This window comes from Epinephelus fuscoguttatus, linkage group LG2 (genome assembly GCF_011397635.1).
Source record: "Epinephelus fuscoguttatus linkage group LG2, E.fuscoguttatus.final_Chr_v1".
Lineage (NCBI taxonomy): Eukaryota > Metazoa > Chordata > Actinopteri > Perciformes > Serranidae > Epinephelus > Epinephelus fuscoguttatus.
The window spans coordinates 24,543,922-24,562,492 of record NC_064753.1 but is presented as its reverse complement, the minus strand read 5'-3'; the positions used below and the strand labels follow the sequence as shown (position 1 = coordinate 24,562,492).

Sequence of the window (18,571 nt, the reverse complement as noted above, 5' to 3'; positions counted from 1 at the left end):
CCGTTCTGATTTACGGCACCACCGGTGCTGCAGAAACGAGTCGAAGGTGGAAGTAAGATTAGCTTCGATGGCTAGTTAGATTTCTTGAGTAATTCATTCGGCATGAAAACAAATTTGTATTTTTTGCTAATAGTAAAGCTAAACGTTACATGTTGGTGTTAGCAAGCATAGCGTCAGCCACATATTTTAGCAGTAAGGTGACTGCTGAGGTAGATATCCACTTTCCTCTGGGCATTATATGTGACGTTAGCTAACGGTAGCAGCACAGGCAGCGGTCTCTGCTCTACGTGTAGCCAATCAACTTCTCTGACAGGAGCTGTCTTTTTACGGACTGTGTCGATTTCCTTATAAAGATGCCTATTCAGCTCACAAGCCAGGCTTACTGTAAACTGGTTTTACATGCTGCCAAGTACCCCCACTGCGCCGTTAATGGATTACTGGTGGCAGAAAAAACGAAGGAGAAAAAGAAAGACAGCCACAGTGAACCAGTCTTGTGTGTGGACTGTGTGCCGCTGTTTCACGGTACTCTTGCTCTGGCACCAATGCTAGAAGTAGCTTTGAAACTGGTAAGTAGCCGTCAAATAAAATATACACTCAGTTTTACGTGTATTGGGTTCACTTAGCTAAAACTAGTACAGTCTGATACACCAGCCAGCAAAGCAAAAGTTCAGCTTTTGTTGATACTGTTTAAAGGTGCTGTGATTAAACTTCATGGTCGTATGGTAGGCTGTGGTGCTGTTGAATTGCACTGCCTTACACAACAGGTGTTTTTAATATTTTGCCCCTCCTATCTATATAATTTAGGGTAAACTAAATATTAGAGTCACCTCTTAGAATAACAAAATGGCACCACAAAATGACAATAATGTTGAACACTTAAAAACTAATCATTCCAACCTTTAAAATCAATTGTTATATTGCAGGGTTTTAGATTACATTCATTAAAGTACAGTGTCATCAAGTGTAGTTCAATGTCTTTGTTTCTCTTATTGAAAATGATTTTGGTCTGACCTCTGTTGTCCTTCTGTCCGTTCACGTTGGTTTCACTTCTGCTCCTGTGCCAGATCGATACTTGGTGTAAAGAAAATAACTACGTCATCGCTGCGTATTATCAAGCCAATGAACGCACAAAGGATTCGAGGTACCAATATCAGAATGCACACCAACAGGAAAACAACCAGCTTCAAACCACGCCCCAAACTCCTCTGGGCTCTGATGCACTAACTATTTTGTCCTCTCTCTTGCAGACCCAACCAAGTTGCAGAAAAAGTGGCTGCCAGAATCTCTGAGAACTTCAGTGACGCAGCAATTGTTATGGTAATAGTACATGATTAGGCTGGTGTTAATGATCTGTGCTGGTATGTTTTTTTTTGTACACATATTTCAAGTTATTATTAACTGCTGACTTTCTGAATTTTCAAAACATTTGGTACAATTTTAGTTAAAGAAATGTGTTCACCCTACCTTCCAGGCAGCCATTAGTTTTAGTTCAGTATGGTGAAGAAAAAAAATCAACTTACATAGTCTGAGAATCTTAAATGGGTCAATTGTCACAGCAAGCATTCAGCTCCACAGTCTGAAATTTGATATGCAGTTTAGTGATAACAAGGAACATTCATGTATAAACAAACTGAAAAGGGTTTATGTGAGTTTGTTATGTTCTTGCATTTTTAGGCTGCTGTAAATGTGCTGCCTCTCAAGTTAAGGATGCTGGTGCCTCTCACTTGCACCTACATGCATGGATCTTGAAGATGCTTTTTCAAAAAGTCTGTGCTCTTTAAGGTTCAGTTCATTTTTAAACGTGAAAATGCTTTAATCAGTGTTTTTACTGGATAAAATCACTGGGTAATCACTGGATAATTTGGCCACTGGGAAATACCTTCTGAACGTCTGGATCTTTAGTTATCAGAGGGAAAGCAGAGCACACATTAGCAGGTGCTGAGCCAGCAGCAGGTCTGAGACAGCGTAGGAAAAACACTGATTTGTAACATTAAAGTGCTTTAATCAGTGTCTTTTACTGGTTTCAATCACCTGGCCTGTTTGTTTGGGTGACGAAGAAACCCCTGTAGATAATTTGGCCCCCAGTAAAAACCACTTGAACAGTGAACTCTGAAGGAATTGTAACCAGGAGTTCACACTTGGCACATGGGAGAAGTTTCAGTAAGGATTGCAGACTGCTAGATGTCACTAAATCCTGTATCATCGTCCAGTGCTAGTGTTATTTGAATGAAAAGCAACAATATTTTCATTGTGATAGGTTACATACATAAAGCAATTTCTGGAATATATGTTAATAATGTACAGGCGAAATGACGAAATGCAGTCGGCTATCTGGAAGGTATTAGAAACACAATCAATCTATAATTATATGGCACATTTTTAAAATGTTTAACAGCATCGTAAAGTTTACAGAATTAGTAGTGATTTCCCTGAAACGTGAAATATTGGTGTGGTGCTTTAATCCCTTGTATGTTTTTTCTGTGTTCTTCCCTCAGCTGGACAACAGTAGATTAACAATGAGCTGTTTTGAGCCCATTGTGCATATCTATGACCATCATGAAAACAAGTGGAAAAGCAGAGATGTAACTCAGTAAGTGTCTCTGTGTTCAGAGCTATTTCACTGAAGACTGTACTGAGTGTGCAACCTCGACCATAGCCTCAGTATAAAATTGTGTAGATGTGTTTTAGGTGCAATTGCTAAACTGATGTTTTCCTCTGTCTTCCAGTGAGTGTTTTGAGGACTGGAGCGAAGCACAGAAAATCACATCTGCTCTGTTAGAGGGCAGGTCGTACGAGAACTTGATTGACTTTGACAATCACTTGGATGATCTGAGGAACGACTGGACCAACCCTGTGATCAACAAGTCCGTCCTGGATCTGTGCTAAGAGAGTCGGTCCGGAGCACCATGGACACGAAGACCGATGTTGCCGCCGTTTCAGCATGCATGATGCTGCCTATAGTGTAGCACAGGAGTACGAAAATGCTGAACGCATGTTCATTGTTCCAACAAAAGCCCCTCATACTGAGGGCAGCTTGCGGAGCATTGACCGGTTAGGCCGAAATCTCTCAAGGGCAAGCGCCATATGTGCACTGTTGGCATGTGTCCACCTTTGCAAGGTGATGCTGAGGTGATGGAGGCAATTGTGTTTTTGACTGCAACTTAATGTTTTCTTTTTCTGCATTGGTTTGTGTTTATTCATAGTCGTGTGCATAAAGTTAAATTCTAGAGTCTTTGATCTATTTTTTCCTCTTAAATTTTACAGCCAGTAGCCATACAGAGATCAAGTCCTAAATTATTAAAACATTTAAGGAGATGATTGTACTACTGAGATTGATAAAGATACATGTTTTTATGAAATGTCTAGTTTGTTTAAAGCCCTGAAACAAAATTCACATGTAAACTGTACTCTGAAGATGTTTGTGGGCAGTTTGATTAAACATTAAACACATATTAGAATAAAAAGGAAGAGTATTTAGATGACATAGAACCAGAGAGACAGGAATCTTAAGTTTTGTCTTCTCTGACTGTAGTTCACCTGCCACTTGAGTTCTGCAGATGCACCAGTAATAATAATGGGATGATTGACTTAAGAGCTTACGACCTTTTAAATTATTAATGCAAATATTTCTATGATGTATGTCTCCTGTTCTCATCCCTGGTGTGCTTCAGAGTGTCATTGTGGGTGATACATATACACACGCTGGCATTTTGGCTTTCTTGGAGGTTCAGAAATGCAACATGCTCAATCTGATTACAGGAATGTGTGAATTTTGTTTCATGTTGGTTATCTGTTGTAAGAATTAGATCATAGTTTTTGTTCATACTTAATTGCCCACTCTAAATCCTACTATTTAATAAGTAATGTTAAAACATTTAAATACTTAACATGAGGACTTCTCTTTGTATTTGAGATTAGGATGAATCAGTAAGAGCTAATTACATAAATAATTATTGGATGTCACATTTTTTACAGACATTTTATGAACTGAATGTACAATGAAACCAACTTTTGAAACTAAGTCTTTGTCAGACTCGTTTTGTTAAGTAAATTATCTTGCTTAGTGTCTTACCACTGTCTTAACAGTTAAGAAAAGGTCAGAAACAAGTTTAGAAACACTCACCCACAAACTCCAGGGTTTCAGCTTTTGGTCAAGTTTTGTTTGGCTTTAAAATTGTCCATTAAGGATAATATTAATGCCTTTGCTGCTCTATCAGTAATGTGTGTCAGGGTCATATGTTACCTGCTCAGAACTGGTAGAATGGAGAATAATATGTTATAGAAAATACAGGAAAAAATGGCAATAGATAAATTGAGTACCTCTGTACACCAGAAATCCTGGTGGGAAATGACATAATTTTAAAAATGCCAGATACATTACAAAGGAGGAACGTAAAAATCTTGATAGTGGGGCATTACCTGTGTATTATAGAGAGGGGATATATTTTATGACAGATCAAAAACACAGCCTGACAGATTGTGTTTCCCACTATAACTCTTGCTAGGAAAGAAGAAACATCTCCATATTCACCAGGGTCATAATGTATGATCTGAAGTACACACAATATAAAATACTTGATGGTAGGGCAGAGATTGTGCATTAGTGAGAGTGGGTAAATTGTATGGCAGATGATTGATTAGATGGGAAAGAGGAAACTTCTCCATATTCACCAACGTTGTTAGGCATGATATGAATTTTTAAAATTGACAAAAATAAATTGATAGTGGGGCAAAGACATGTTTTGTGGAATGAATATATATATCCCACTCTAACTTTTGCTAGGAAAGAAGAAACATCTCCATATGCACAGGGATTATTCAGTATGATTTGAAGTACACATAAAATACTTGATAGTAAGACATCATCAATGCATTATAGATACCATTAGGTGTATAGTAGGCTAGTAGTAATAACCAAATTTAGGGGTACTATTATACACATTTCAGGGTGAAATTATTGTACTTTTGACTTTAGTATGCATATTTACATAGCAAAAAAAATCAAGTTTGCAATTTATAAGTTTAGAGATTAAATCGCAATAAGGCTACAGTAGTCTATATAGTGATTGGAGTTGCTTCTACATGAACTACACCATCAATATGCCACTTACACAAATACTATAATATATAACATAACAATATGAAAAAGGGGACATTGTGCACATCGAGTACTTTTAAATTAAGTTAATTTAAATTAAATTAAATTAAATAAGATAAAAACGTTTTGACAGTAATACTTACGTAGGCTACTTTAGTAAAGTAAAATGGTAAAGGCACAGTTTCATCACTCGGCGAATGTCGCCCCCTAGTGGCGCTTACCGGCAACTGTCGCTGCTGTCACATGACCTACGTCTTACTTCCGGTTCCTATGGTGACCTGACCCAAGCAAAGCAAATAATGAAGGAATAGACAGTTGCGTCGTTACCAACCGACCGTTGACGTGCTAAAAAAAAATAGCATTCAGTGTACAATTTCTCTAAAGATTCAGATACGCAAAGTCGGGATAATTACTTATAAGAGAAACCGATGTTGTTGAAGTGCACACGACGGTAAAACGTCACCACCGCGCAACAATACAGTGTCTGCTGATGACGTAGCTGTCCCGTCCTATGTATCCCTTGTAGGTTCGTTCAGGCTGCAGCGCGGGAACGAGAAGCAGTGCAAATGTGAGGGTAGAAGTTTTCCGAAACAAATTTATCTATTAAAACAGAGAGCCATGGATGCATCTGAGGTAGAGTTCCTCGCCGAGAAAGAGATGGTGACGATAATACCTAATTTCAGTTTAGACAGGATCTATCTGATCGGGGTGAGTAAGTGACGTTTCAGTGTGTTTGTCATGGTGTTATTGTACACGGTTAAACAGTTGGTGTTTGGCCTCATACTGATAATTCACACAATGTTAGCCACATTAGCTTAATGCTAGCATGTGCCAGACCTAACAGTTGCTCAGTAGCTACAGTGTGACGTCAGTATATTTAGACAGATCACCTGTAAGGTTAATGTACACACACCAGTGGTTATATGTTTGTGCAGACTGGAGTCGGGTGGCTCTTTGTGTGACTTACTGGGTGCTAAAATCTGTGTCCTCAGGGTGACCTGGGTCCCTTCAACCCTGGGCTGCCTGTTGATGTCCCTGTGTGGCTCGCCCTCAACCTGAAGCAGAGACAGAAGTGTAGGATTGTTCCTCCTGCCTGGATGGATGTTGGTGAGATGCAATGAACACTTTGAATTAACTTCTCTTGTGTGCTACAACTCTTTATTTAGGGCATATAAACCTTACATTGAGTGACATATTCACAAACTAAGACTTAATGTTTAATCCATGGCTGCATCATTCCATGTTGTTCATAACTATAACACATAAACCTGAATTCAGCCTTACAGATGTAGTATCCTTAGAAACTTTGGGATCTCCAGTAGGATTTGCATTTAACTTATTTTGATTTTTGTTTGTGTAATTAACATGTCAGAGTTTTAAGAGAGTAAACCTTAAATGTTCTTCTTCATATACAAAAGTTATAGACTCAATGTTTTGTAGTATAAAAAAAGATTTAAGATGACAGCCATCCAGAATCAGACACAGGCAATACAACAAGATGATTTGCTTCAAGGCAAATCAGTTGTGACATTTGTTAGGTTGTTACTATCTACTCTTAAAACCCAGTGTAGATTAAAGTCTTGTGAGCCTCAGGATAGGGCTGGCATTATTTTATTGTTTTCATTTTGTCGTTCAAAAATTGCCACTGCGCTCTGACCCTCCTGGTGCGTAGTCCAAATAAATATCCAGCAAGAACAAAAACAGTTTGAGGATCGCACACAGATATGTCCGTAAGCAGGTAAAAAGATTTTATTGAGGCCTCACACTGATGAAGGCCGGACGGCCGAAAGCGCTTTGTCCTTTGTCCTAAAAATGCTTGAAAGGCCTCAATAAAATTGTTGTCATTTTGTCAACAAATACCACAAAAAGACAAAAAACAGCTACACGTCAGTCTGTCTCATGATACTTTAAGACTTCCTTACCCTTTCTGTGGCACTCAGCCCCAGACATTGTTGGATCCTGCAGGGGACGGGTAAATGAAGCCCGATGAAGCTCTGGGGTTTTCTTTCTGTTAGTGCTGAAAAACATTTGAAGCTTTGGGGCTTCACAGGCAGCAAACACAGTAACATCTGGTGGATTGCAGAATGTTTAGCAGCCCTTTAAGACGGTCCGAAGACCCAAACCTCATTAGTTTCATGTGTGCAGTTTAAGTTCAACAAGCTTGTGTGTCATTATAATATCTGCAATACTGCTGATACTAATACTACTACTACTACTACAGAAATGCTGCATTAAATGTAGGTGCAAAGCCTTAATGTACCTTACTGGTGTAGTGAAGGATCAGTGTCACTCTGGGCTCATGTGTTAACTTCATGATAGATATTTAAACAACATTGAATGTCAATGTGGTCGGAGCATGGTGTTCATTAATTTAACTTACTGATTTTACTCCTTATTATTGGGTATCAGGTGAAAATTTTCTCATATTTAAAATTATGTCCTTTGAGTGTTCATCACAGTTTTCTCCGTTATTCTGTTCTTTTTTTTTTTTTGCTAACATTTTTTGTTGAGGACAACTACAAGTCATACAGAATTACAATTGAAACAATGCTTTTCCCTTCATTTTTTTTTATTGTCGTAACAAACATCCCTCCCCATCTCCCACCCATCTCCTCCTGCCCCTACCTTGAAAGTCCATGGAGAAACAGGTTGAACACACTGTGACACTGATTCCATATAAAAAAAAAAATCAAATACAGTTGAAAAAAGGGGGATAAGTAAATAAAAGAAAGGATAGAAGAGGAGAAGGTCTTTTGAGTAATAGTGCGTGAGAGTGAATAGCAATAATGTACAATTACATAATATTTCTCTCCCGTTCAGGAGGGAGTGTTTGAAGGCTATTAAATAAACTATCAAGCATTGCCATGTCTTATAAAAACAGTCTTCAGAGCCACTAAGAGTGAATTTTATCTTCTCAAGTTTAAGAGAAAATACCAGGTCTTAAAGCCAGACAGAGGATGACAGGGATTAGGGCGACAAGCTAATAGAGATGCATACGCCACTACATCAGCTTGTCCAGTGATCAGAGAACTAAGGTCCTCTAGAGCCCCAAACACTGCTGTGAGAGTGCAGGGTTGCAGATCCTCTTTTAAAATCTCAGACAAGGTTCCAAAACTGTAGGCCTATAAGCTCTTTAGTGTGAGACAAAGATAGAATATATGAGCAAGGTCTGCAGCGGTCACATCTGTTGTCTTCTCAGTTATTCTTTTTAGCACAATAACATAGTTTAACTGCAAAACTTTCAAAACTGTCAAACTGAATAGAGCGCTTTCCATAGCACCAGTGACAGTGTATTAAATCAGTGTGCTTCACAGGAGGGAAACAAGCTTATGCTGTTATTTGCACATCTCCATTTCCCACTAAAGATATATAATCTAAAAATAAAATCACACATTTAGAGTCGAATTTTTAAAAAGTACAAATAATGTCCTGAGAAATTTAGACTTTTGTCGGCCAATGTTACTCAAACAAGATTAAATAGTGAATTTGTTCCAGACTGTTTACAGCAGCAGGACAGTGTGTATGTGGGACATAAACTGTTTATGTTCATCAAAATGCAGGCACATGTCTGTCAGTGCAACAGTATGGCTCATTGGTGTGTTCTCAGTTGTGTTTGGACGACTATGCATGTCTAAAGAATAAGATATATCACCCTAAGAATCCATTGCAGCACAGGACGCACAGGTTTGTAGATATATAGAATATTGCCAGCAGGATAAATAATCTGGTTAAGTATTTAAAAATGAAAAGACAGTATCTAAAAATGTTTGATTCCAGACTGTTGTGCCTATTCTGTTTTCTAAAATATAAAATTCAGGATTTCTCAAAATAAATGGATGTTTTTAATGGCAGATAATGCGGCAACATTTTTAAATTGCATATATACATAGCAACACAAATAGCCACATATTAAGCCTGTCTTAACATTTATGAGTTATGCAGGGATGTAGTTATCAGAAAAGTAAACAGACTTTTTATTCTGCGTTCATCATCGTTTCCACGGACACAGTGAACAAACAATGCAGCACAGATGCTATGAAAATGAAATGATTTGAATGGAGATTCAAAAAATATGGGTGGAAATAATAATAGAATATTATTTATTCAATATGTTAAGGGAAAAAAACACTAGTATAGGAAGCACCAGTTAGTTTACTTCCTCACAGGGCAGAGATAAACTTGTCCAGGTTTGGCGTTTGGCACCACAATAGCATATTTAATCAGATTGTAACATGCATTTTAAAAGTTGGATTTTAAAACCATTTATTTACATAATAAACATTTGTACGTAGATGTCAGATATGGTCTGAAAAATCTACCAAGAGATCTGGAAATTGGACTCTAGGAAAGTATGGCATTTTGAAATGGAAAATATGTAGGAACCCTGTCAGTTCCTTTTTCACTGTCATTGTTAAATGAGCACAGATGCCAGCACTGCAGAAATCAAATCTTGAGCACAAGATGCTGAAAATACTGGAACTTGTGTGACTGGCACGTCTGCGAGATGTTGTCATTTATGCTGATTTCTTCCATTTGGCAATGTGCTTAATCAAATTACTGTTTCTGACGTTCCTGCTTTGATGCTGTGCAGAGAAACTGGAGGAGATACGCGAGCTTGAGAGGAAAGAGGACACCTTCACGCCTGTTCCCAGCCCTTACTACATGGAGCTGACCAAACTGCTGCTGAACTAGTGAGTTGTTTAAAGTCAAGTAATTCCAACGCAGAAATAAGAGCATCCGTCTCACAGTGCTCATGGTGTTTACAGTAATTAAATGCTCTCTTATTGTCTGTGTATGTGACGCTCTACTTTACACGGTGGTTTGTGTGTCTCTGTAGTGCGTCTGACAACATCCCCAAAGCAGATGAGATCCGCACACTAGTCAAAGACATCTGGGACACGCGTATTGCCAAACTCCGTCTCTCTGCCGACAGCTTCATCAGTCAGCTGGAGGCTCACGCCAAGGTAAAACTGATGATGAAGAATCTCACACTGAGCATTTAGTGTCAGAAAACTGTTAATTAATTAGAAAATTATTCAGCATTTTTTAAAAAGGAGAAATGCCAAAAATCAGTAGCTTTAGTGTCTTTAATGTGGATATTTTCTGGACTTCTTCCTCTGCTGTGATGGGAAAATAAATATGTTTTGGTTTTGTAGCCTAGGTCCAAAAAATGGTCAGTGGAGGTTTTGTTCAATTGAAGGAAATGTAAGCACCTAGGAATTCTTCAAGTGATGACAACCTAAGTATTCATCAGGTAAAGTTGATCCGTGGAGGATTAACAGCCACAGTCACAGTGTCTTGCAAAATAAGTGGGATTATCTTTTTATCCTCATCTTGTGACCCCAGTGCTTCCTGTTTGCCTGTCATACTAAGATCCAGCAGATATGAGCGCAAGTGTTCACAGCAGTCATTAGAGGAAGATATTATTTTTACATGTTTAACACTGTCTCCCTCTGCTTCCCTTTCCCTCTATAGCTGGACAACCTGACTCTGATGGAGATCAATACCATCCGAGCGTTCCTCCTGGACTCTCTTAACTGCATGTACAAACTGCGTTCTAATCTGCAGCCTGGTTCGAGCAAGGGACAGTTCATGGACTATTGATCCACGAGATCAAGGCCCTGCTGAACAGGTCTGGATCTCGTCCCAAGATATAAAGCCTTGGACTGAGCATCTGATCGGCCTCTGACTGAGGCCTGTGCTCACTCACCAGGCTCTTCAAAAGACAGTTCTCTCAGAAATCATGTTCACAGGATGCTGAGGTCTGTTTGAAGCTAACTGATGTTTACTCAGCTTTTTTAAAGGCCTATATATTTGAGTGAGACTTGAGTTAGCTCTGTACATAGGAAATGCATCGAGGTTTCATGTGTATCTTCTGTTTGAAATATGTGTGTATTTAATTTAATTTAGGATGCTGGCTGTAGATGAAAACTGCCTCCATTTTTGTACATGTCAGTGTCAAATAAATGTACTTGTGTGTATTTCTATGGTATGTGAGTATACTCTATTATAAAACAAGACATTTAAAGAAGTCACTGAGGGCTTTGATGTGCATTTTTCCCCTTTGTGGAAATTTATTGAGGAATATTTCAACTTTAGAATACAGGGAAATTTAAACTGAGTGACACAAGGGAAACATTTCTGAAAGTGATGCTGCTGTATTTAAAATAAGTAAACAAATTTTCATTATTTTTGGAAATAATAATTTGTAATTATCTACTTCAGTTAAGACTAGGCCTGCAACTAACAATTTGCTTCTTAGTCAAATACTCTGTTGATTGTTTTCTCAGTTAATGTATCAGTTGTTTGCTTGATAAAATGTCAGAAAATGGGGAAAGTGTTGATCAATGTCTCCCAAAGTCTGTGATGGTGTCCTCAAATGCCTCATGTTGTCCACAAAGAGAAGATATTCAGTTTACCGTCATATGTAAGAAAAAAAAAAACAAAAAATAGAAGCTGTTATTTAAGAATTTTGACTTTTTTTTTTAATTAGTTTGAAATTTATTTAATAGTTGACAAGTAATAAATTAGTAATTGCAGCTCTATTTAAGTCCCTATGGGACACTTTACCTGTATTTGACCCAACTGAAATATTTAAGAGCAGCTGGGAGCTACAGCTCAGCATCCCAGGTCCAACTCCAATTCTGAGGTCAGTGTTGAAGTGCAGGGCAACGAAAACTATTTTTAAAACCCAAAATGCATGTGCTAGTGGGGAGGGAAGCCCACTGCCTAAACAAGACCCATTACCATTTTAATCTAAAACCAGGAGTTATGATGGGTAAGTACTACATTCACACATCTACAAAGAATCAGTGCCAGGAAAGGTAGAGAAACATGTATGTATGTGCATGAGTTTTAGAGTTCTTCCCTCCTATGTACAAACAGGCGAAGGTTGATATTTAACATTTTTGAAATATTTTATTTTCTTTTTTGTCTGAAATCACAGCCATATATTCATAAATACCTAATTACTACATTCAACAAAGAATATATTACATTACAATGAATTCAAACAAGTACATTTTTAAAAACAGGATTTCACAGCATCTAGACATCCTCCACTGAGTAATGGGGCTATTGCATGGGCGTGCGTGGGTTGGAGACACAGGGAGGCTGGGTGTGAGGGGCTCACTGTACTGCACCTTCCTCCCCAGGGTCGTTGGCAGCTTACCTCAGCATGCCTCTTCAGCTTTGTAAAAATGTCAGACTGCACTCTGTATCCAGCTGATCCTCTGAACTGGCTTGGGGGGGGCCTCGTTTATAAAAAAAGGTGCCGCAATTTAAATTGGTTCTCGGAGACGCGTTTAGATAAAGGAATTCTGTGTCGGTTCTTGGCATGCACATATTTGAAAGGTGTGAGACATACAGTAGACACTTTAATGTAAAATGTAAAGTCCCTGATCACTGGTGTTGTGTGTAGAACGTCCGCTGTGTGGACTGCAACTCATTCACATGCTCCCAAATTCTTGAGGCACTTATTCATATACTGTATGTGGGGGGTAAGCTGTGCTTCAGTTTTATAAATTCACTTTATGCACAAAGTTGATTACGTGTTTTTCACTTTGAAGTACCAAAATCCCCCCCGCTCTTAACACCACAATCATCTATGCACCTCCTGACTGGCCTCTGGGGTCTCCAATCGCACATGAAACCATAAGGCTGAGGCAGCGCGAGTTACAGGCGAGAGTCAGTGTAAAACAGAGCAGGAGTAAATGAGTGAGGCTAGGTAAAGCAAACCTATCTGATGTTATATGTACCAGGGAATGCCCAGGTTGAATTGACCAATATCATATGTTGGCAACTTTGGATAGCGGGGACCTAAAAAGGGGGTAAAATGATTGGGGTCGAAGGTGTTCAGCAGTGGAAGATGGCTACTCTGGTTTGAATGTTTGGCTACCTAATTGCAACTCAGCTGAAAATGAATCCAAAATGCTACCGTTTTTAAATTTTGGCACTATGTCCTCTCGTGGCTGCTGCTGATAAGGGCTTGTAAGGCGTTATGCAAACCATCATTTTGTTCGAGTCCAATGGTGTATGATGTCGTACAAAGTGAGGTGAAAGGTCCAATGGTAGGATAAAGCATCAAGAACCAGTTCCATCCGCTGGCTGCTTAAGAGAATCTTCATGTGTTCACAAAATAATCAAGTATGTCAAGTGAGGAACGTAAAAAAAACCAAAAAAAAACGTCACTGCGGATCTCAACTGGTTTCTGTATGTATGAGAATATCTCAAGCTAACTAGTCATGCTAGCAGCAGTGAAGCTGAGGAGTTGTTGATGGGCGTTCAAACAGAGAGACACATGTAACGGTGAAGAAGGGGGGATGAGAGGGCAGGAGCCATGTCTCCAGACCTTTAAATAAGCTTTGCTGAGCTCAGATGCCAGATGAGGTGGTTGTGGCTGGGTCAGGAGAGAGTAAGAGAAGCAGTGTATCCTGTTTCTCCCTCACTCTGTTAAAATGAGCTGTTCTGGCCAGCAGCAGTACAAACACTAAAAGCAAGGCTTTCTTTTCCAACCCAAAAAAAAAAAGAAAAAAAAAAAAGCATAAACATATAAAAATGGCAGGCTTTTTCTTTAAAAGAACAATGATTAAAGTAATAAAAACATACAAAATTCTTTTAAGTCTTCATATTATATACAATACAAGGCTGAAGCACCTTTTAAAATTCTTATTCTCAAATTTTCTATTTCGAAATAAAACATTTCGTTAATTCTTTCCAAAAATGTGCATTTTTCTAAGTTCTTCCCTAATTTGAACAGTTCTTTGTTGTAACACAGTACCACCAGGTAGTTCTTCAGCTTTTTATTCTTAAGTGCATTTCCAGTTCAAAAGCTCACGTGGCCACTGTGATAGAAATCAGTCCCAACTGGCCTGAAGCCTTTGGAGCATTCAATTCTCTTGACGACACCCTTCCTGGGGCAGCTGCTCCCTCATTGGCAGGATTGTCTGTGTAGCTGTGGCGGTGAGGGATGCAGGGACTGAACAATGGAGCAGTGGGGACTGAAGAATGTGTGAAAAGCAGGTGCGTGTGTGTGTATTTGTGTGTGTGTGTGTGTGTTGATCTTCAGGTACTCCTGCCCCATGCTCACGGGGTTGGCTACATTGGCACACGTTAGTGGCTCGTGGCACAGTCCCTGGCTGGCCACAATCCAAAGACTGCCTGTCCTTCACTGTATGGTCCTGTCTCCTGTGCATTCATCCATCATCCATTCACTCCATTCACTCATTCATCTTATCTTTCCAGCCATATTCTCCTCCATGGAGCCATGTGGACCAGGCCATGAAAAATAAACTCTGGGTGTCAGTCTGAAAGGGGAGGTGGCCGGGGGCCTGGGGGCCATCAGGTCGGCGTGTTGGGGTCACCTGGGAGGGTAGCCCTTGTAATGGCCGCCTCTCGGCCAGTGCGTCTGTGGCAGCGTCAAACACTTCCTGAAGTGCTCCAGCTCTGCTTGTAGCTTCTCCCTTTCCACTGCCAGCTTCTGTCTCTGGGACATCAGCTCCTACATGAGCAGAGCAGCAGAGAGAAGGTGTTAACACAAAGTTACAGCAGTCAGATGTGTTTCAGTTACATGGCATCAATGGGGGAAAAAAATTAAGATTAAGGTGCTGTCATTCATATAAGATCATTTTTCAAGAGGGAAAGCATGCAAGGATTGCAGAGGTGTATCTAATTTATGCTTTAAAAAATAGGTAGGTTTTGATGAGTCTAGGCTTTGAGTGTGTCAGAAGGCGCAATATGTGTGTGTGTGTGTGTGTGTGTGTGTGTGTGTGTGTGTGTGTGTGTGTGTGTATGCATCTTACCCCCATGCTATGAGACAGCTGCTCAGCAGTCAGACTGAGGTTGTAGTTCTGAGCTTCTAGTCTTCGACACTGGCTCTGCAACACTTGTCGCTCCAAGCTTTGCTCTGAAGGACAACACCGAATGAGAGAAAAAAGAGGGGTGGTGATTAGAGAAAACAAATGAAGCCTTGGAACAGTAAACATTGACCTGTTTGCAGAATCTAGACCATGTGTCATCTAACCAGCAGACGCTGGAAGGCTAATTTACCAGAAATTGTCTTCAGATGCATTTATCTTCATGTCTATAAGGAAATAAAACACACCACTGAAACTGTGTGTTGTATAGACTGGAATTGGTCAGAGCGGCATTCAACTTCTGATGACTATATTTCTGGTACACATCCTGATGATACATTTTATCTGAACATGTTGCGTTGAAGGAGGATAAATACCGCCCTCTAGTGACGAGAGAACATTACAACAACTGCTATAACTCAAGCCTATTCATTTGTATTGATTACCACCATCAAACAAACTGCTTCAAGATGAAGACAGTTTAAAGAAATAAAAAGAAACACTAAATTATGAACCTATACTATAAGATATTGACAGCATTTTCAGAGGTAGAGGATGTGAAACCTACATAATTAAACAGAGCTATGAGATTTTTAGTAGCACCAACAGAACCACCGCATGTTCACTACAGCTCCTCACCTTCAACGTATTCCTGATAAGCTTCAAATATAGATTCAATCCCCTGCCACTTGGACACAGGAGCCTCCTCTTCCTCCTCTTCCTCCTCCTCCTCAGAGTCGTCCGGACCCGAAAGGTCTTCTCTCGTCCCTGAGGCCTCCCGGTGTAGGGCTACGGAGAAGTGCTGCCCGTTGGGCTGAGGGTGTGATTGTGAATGTGGCTGCGGCAGTCGGCCGGGGGCGCTCTGAAGCTCTGGAATGTTGTAGTGAACAGAGGACTCCTGGAGGTGGGATGACTCCGACATCCCTGTGGCTCCACCTGAAAGACGAGCAGGAGGTTTTGTCATATTTTCATCAATATTTATTCATTTTAATAACGATGAAAGGATTAGTTCATTCAGCTGGGGATACGGAAAGCGTTTATTTCCATTATAAGTTTATCTGCTGATTATTTTCTCGATTGATTGATTGGTCTATAAAATGCCAGAAAAATTTCAAAGAAGGCCAAGATGTCATCCTCAAAAAAACTGCACTGAAAACCATTTGAAGTGGGGAATTTTTGGGGGAAAAAGATGTTCCTGGCATACCTGTAGTTTGTACCTTTAGTCTTATTGCTAAAAGTTGGTCTCATTTGCCACCATCACAGACAGATCTCCGAGGCTTGCTCAGCTTACCTTTATGTTTCTGCAGAGCCTTCTGAGTGGACTGAAGCACTGATTCGTGGAACTGCTGGGCAAATTCCTCCGGGGTGAAGCTGTCCCAGGGTTTGGTGCGCCCATTGACGCTGTGGAGGCCCTCTTTAGCCTGCAGGGGGAGTGGGGGCCGCAAGCTGTTCAGCAGGCTGGAGCTCCTCTTGGAGATGGGTCCCTCACTGGGCCCCCGGGCCTTGTCTGGGTAGACAGCTGGAGAAGGGGGTTCCTTTGGTCTTAATGTCTCCCCAAGGGATTTTGGATGACCACTGGGGGATGCTGGGCAATGTGGGGAGGGGCTATGCGGTCTGACACTGTGGTGGCCTTCTGATTCAGAGGAAGGCTGGGGAAATGCAGAATCTGCAATCATTTGAACACGGGTTAGTCATGATGAGGTCAAGATCCACATTACTACAGATGGAACACTGCAATTAGAGACTGTAGTTACTTAAGACGCATCATACAAATGAATAAATACCACACAAACCCAATACTTTAGGAATGAGACAGTGAGTGAGTTTATGGTCATTAGCATGTGTCTCACCAGAAATCTGTGCTGGAGGGCTCTTACATAGCGGATGAGGGGCGTGTCTGATGGTATCCAAGGTTACGCTCTTTTCTTTAATGGCTTGAAGCAGCTCCACCACTCTTTCATTATCTAAGAGACAGAGAAACAGAGAAGATAAGTTAGACTTGTCCGTATGTATCTTATTCACTATTTCAGAGGCATCTATTTCTCCCAGTATGTGTGTGTGTGTGTGTGTGTGTGTGTGTGTGTGTGTGTGTGTGTGTGTGTGTGTGTGTTACAGGAGGTTGAGTGTGGCCTGATAGTGTGGGAGGCAGTGTGCTGCCATCTATGGGCAGCAAACAGTAAATCAAGGGGATTAGACGAGGATCACTGTAAGCCCACTGCTGCCACTCCCAATTCCTTGTCAGAACGTGTGTGTGCATGTGTGTGTGAATGCAAGTGCAAAGGAACCTTGACACAAGTCAACCTTTCTAACTAGGGCAAAGTAAAGCATTACATTATACATACATTGTTTAAAATATGCTGCATATAATTCGGGGTTTGAGGTTGACATGATCATTGTTTGACCCCCTTTAAGGTTTCCTTCAAGGCTTGAGTCAACATATTAATGAGACGGCAGCGCATGTAAAGCAGGCAGAGCTCAGCTAAAGTGAAGCGTCAGCAGGCTGCAGAGCTGACTGAGAATGACTGCTACTTTCTAAAAGCCAAATGAGCATGCAATCAGTCTTCTTCTTAACTCTGCCGAAATGAGATGTCAAAGAGGAGAGACATGATATGAGTAATGGATGGAGATGTTTGCGAGGCATGTAAAGGGCACTGGGTCAGTTCTATAATGCGATGGTTTCTAACTAGCCTGCTGAGGCACACTCATGCATGCTCTGCCTCGCGCTAATGTTACAGTATTTTTCAATATCAGTAAAAAACATTTCACTTCTTTTAATTCCAATATTGTACCATGGAAGGCATGGAGTTAGTTTTAGCAATTCTTTACTTAAACAATAAGGAAGCTATAGTTTATTTAATCAAGAATAGCTACGAGGCATTGTTAAACACACTTAATTCTTCCACTAATTAATGTAATTCTTGAAACATAATTAAACAAAACGGTTGGTTAGCAACACTGAAGACTCGCATTAAGAGTAGCTGTTAGACAGAAGCAATATATATATATATTCGCCGTTGATTTAAAGAGCATTTTTAAACGTGACCAAGGGGGCCATGTCCACCAAAGCATTTTTTCCCCAGCTGAAATGGCAGGCGCTCCTCAGCGAACATCCTGCTAGGTGCGCTTGATTTTTTAACTGAGGCACTTTGGTTGCGTCTTGTTGTTATAATACGGAATATCTACAGAAATGAAAATGTTGGCACAAGGTAGAGTACTTGCTCTGGATGAAAGGAGGGCTGAAGCACATAAGGAAAGAGAACAAACCTGCCAGTCTATGTGGGTTCATAAGAGTAAAACATATATATTAACATATATACAGCATATTTCTCCTCCATTGTTGTTGTTCAGCGCCTGTACATGTATGATGTGACAGTTGGTCTTTGTGGTATCTGTCCCTCCACTGTGACTGGCCAGCTGAGTAAAAAGTGACGATGATGAACACAGAGTTTTACCCAAAATGTAACATTTTTCCAACTCTCAGAGCTCAGACAAAAACAGCAAATGGTGGCGCTCCCATTGCAAAGAATTCAAAAGATATGCTGGCCTCAGGAAAAACACTTTGGTGGACATGGCTCCTTTAAAAATTAAGTGTGGGGTGGAGTATGTGCTCCTTAGACTG

At 40.2% G+C, this 18,571-nt stretch overlaps 3 protein-coding genes across 8 annotated transcripts in view; 2 read left to right on the top strand and 1 right to left on the bottom strand.

Annotated features, from left to right (window-relative positions):
- The first annotated feature begins 26 nt into the window (after nucleotides 1–26).
- emc8 (ER membrane protein complex subunit 8) lies at nucleotides 27–4,021 on the top strand. Its single transcript, XM_049565831.1, has 5 exons — nucleotides 27–566; nucleotides 1,065–1,141; nucleotides 1,248–1,317; nucleotides 2,496–2,590; nucleotides 2,727–4,021. Exons 1-5 carry the CDS (start codon nucleotides 354–356, stop codon nucleotides 2,884–2,886), a joined length of 615 nt encoding a protein of 204 aa, XP_049421788.1. The 5' UTR covers nucleotides 27–353; the 3' UTR covers nucleotides 2,887–4,021.
- A 1,353-nt stretch (nucleotides 4,022–5,374) lies between these two features.
- Nucleotides 5,375–11,419, top strand: gins2 (GINS complex subunit 2). 2 transcript variants are annotated; one of them, XR_007448312.1, is made up of 6 exons: nucleotides 5,375–5,806; nucleotides 6,091–6,205; nucleotides 9,690–9,789; nucleotides 9,936–10,062; nucleotides 10,255–10,352; nucleotides 10,574–10,707. XR_007448312.1 is itself a non-coding variant. In XM_049565852.1 (5 exons), exons 1-5 carry the CDS (start codon nucleotides 5,717–5,719, stop codon nucleotides 10,700–10,702), a joined length of 561 nt encoding a protein of 186 aa, XP_049421809.1. In that variant the 5' UTR covers nucleotides 5,375–5,716; the 3' UTR covers nucleotides 10,703–11,419. The 2 variants fall into 2 exon arrangements, 1 of the variants encoding a protein (XP_049421809.1); XM_049565852.1 differs by lacking the exon at nucleotides 10,255–10,352 and having other exon boundaries at nucleotides 10,574–11,419.
- A 1,844-nt stretch (nucleotides 11,420–13,263) lies between these two features.
- gse1b (Gse1 coiled-coil protein b) overlaps nucleotides 13,264–18,571 on the bottom strand; it is a 188,610-nt gene continuing 183,302 nt past the window's right edge. For all 5 annotated transcript variants that reach the window (XM_049565113.1, XM_049565121.1, XM_049565142.1 and 2 more), the window contains 5 exons: nucleotides 16,803–16,916; nucleotides 16,244–16,618; nucleotides 15,592–15,888; nucleotides 14,899–15,002; nucleotides 13,264–14,597 (listed from right to left, as the gene is read on the bottom strand). In XM_049565113.1, coding sequence (XP_049421070.1) covers nucleotides 14,457–14,597; nucleotides 14,899–15,002; nucleotides 15,592–15,888; nucleotides 16,244–16,618; nucleotides 16,803–16,916 — 1,031 coding nt within the window. In that variant the 3' untranslated portion in view covers nucleotides 13,264–14,456. The remainder of the gene's footprint in view (nucleotides 14,598–14,898; nucleotides 15,003–15,591; nucleotides 15,889–16,243; nucleotides 16,619–16,802; nucleotides 16,917–18,571) is intronic.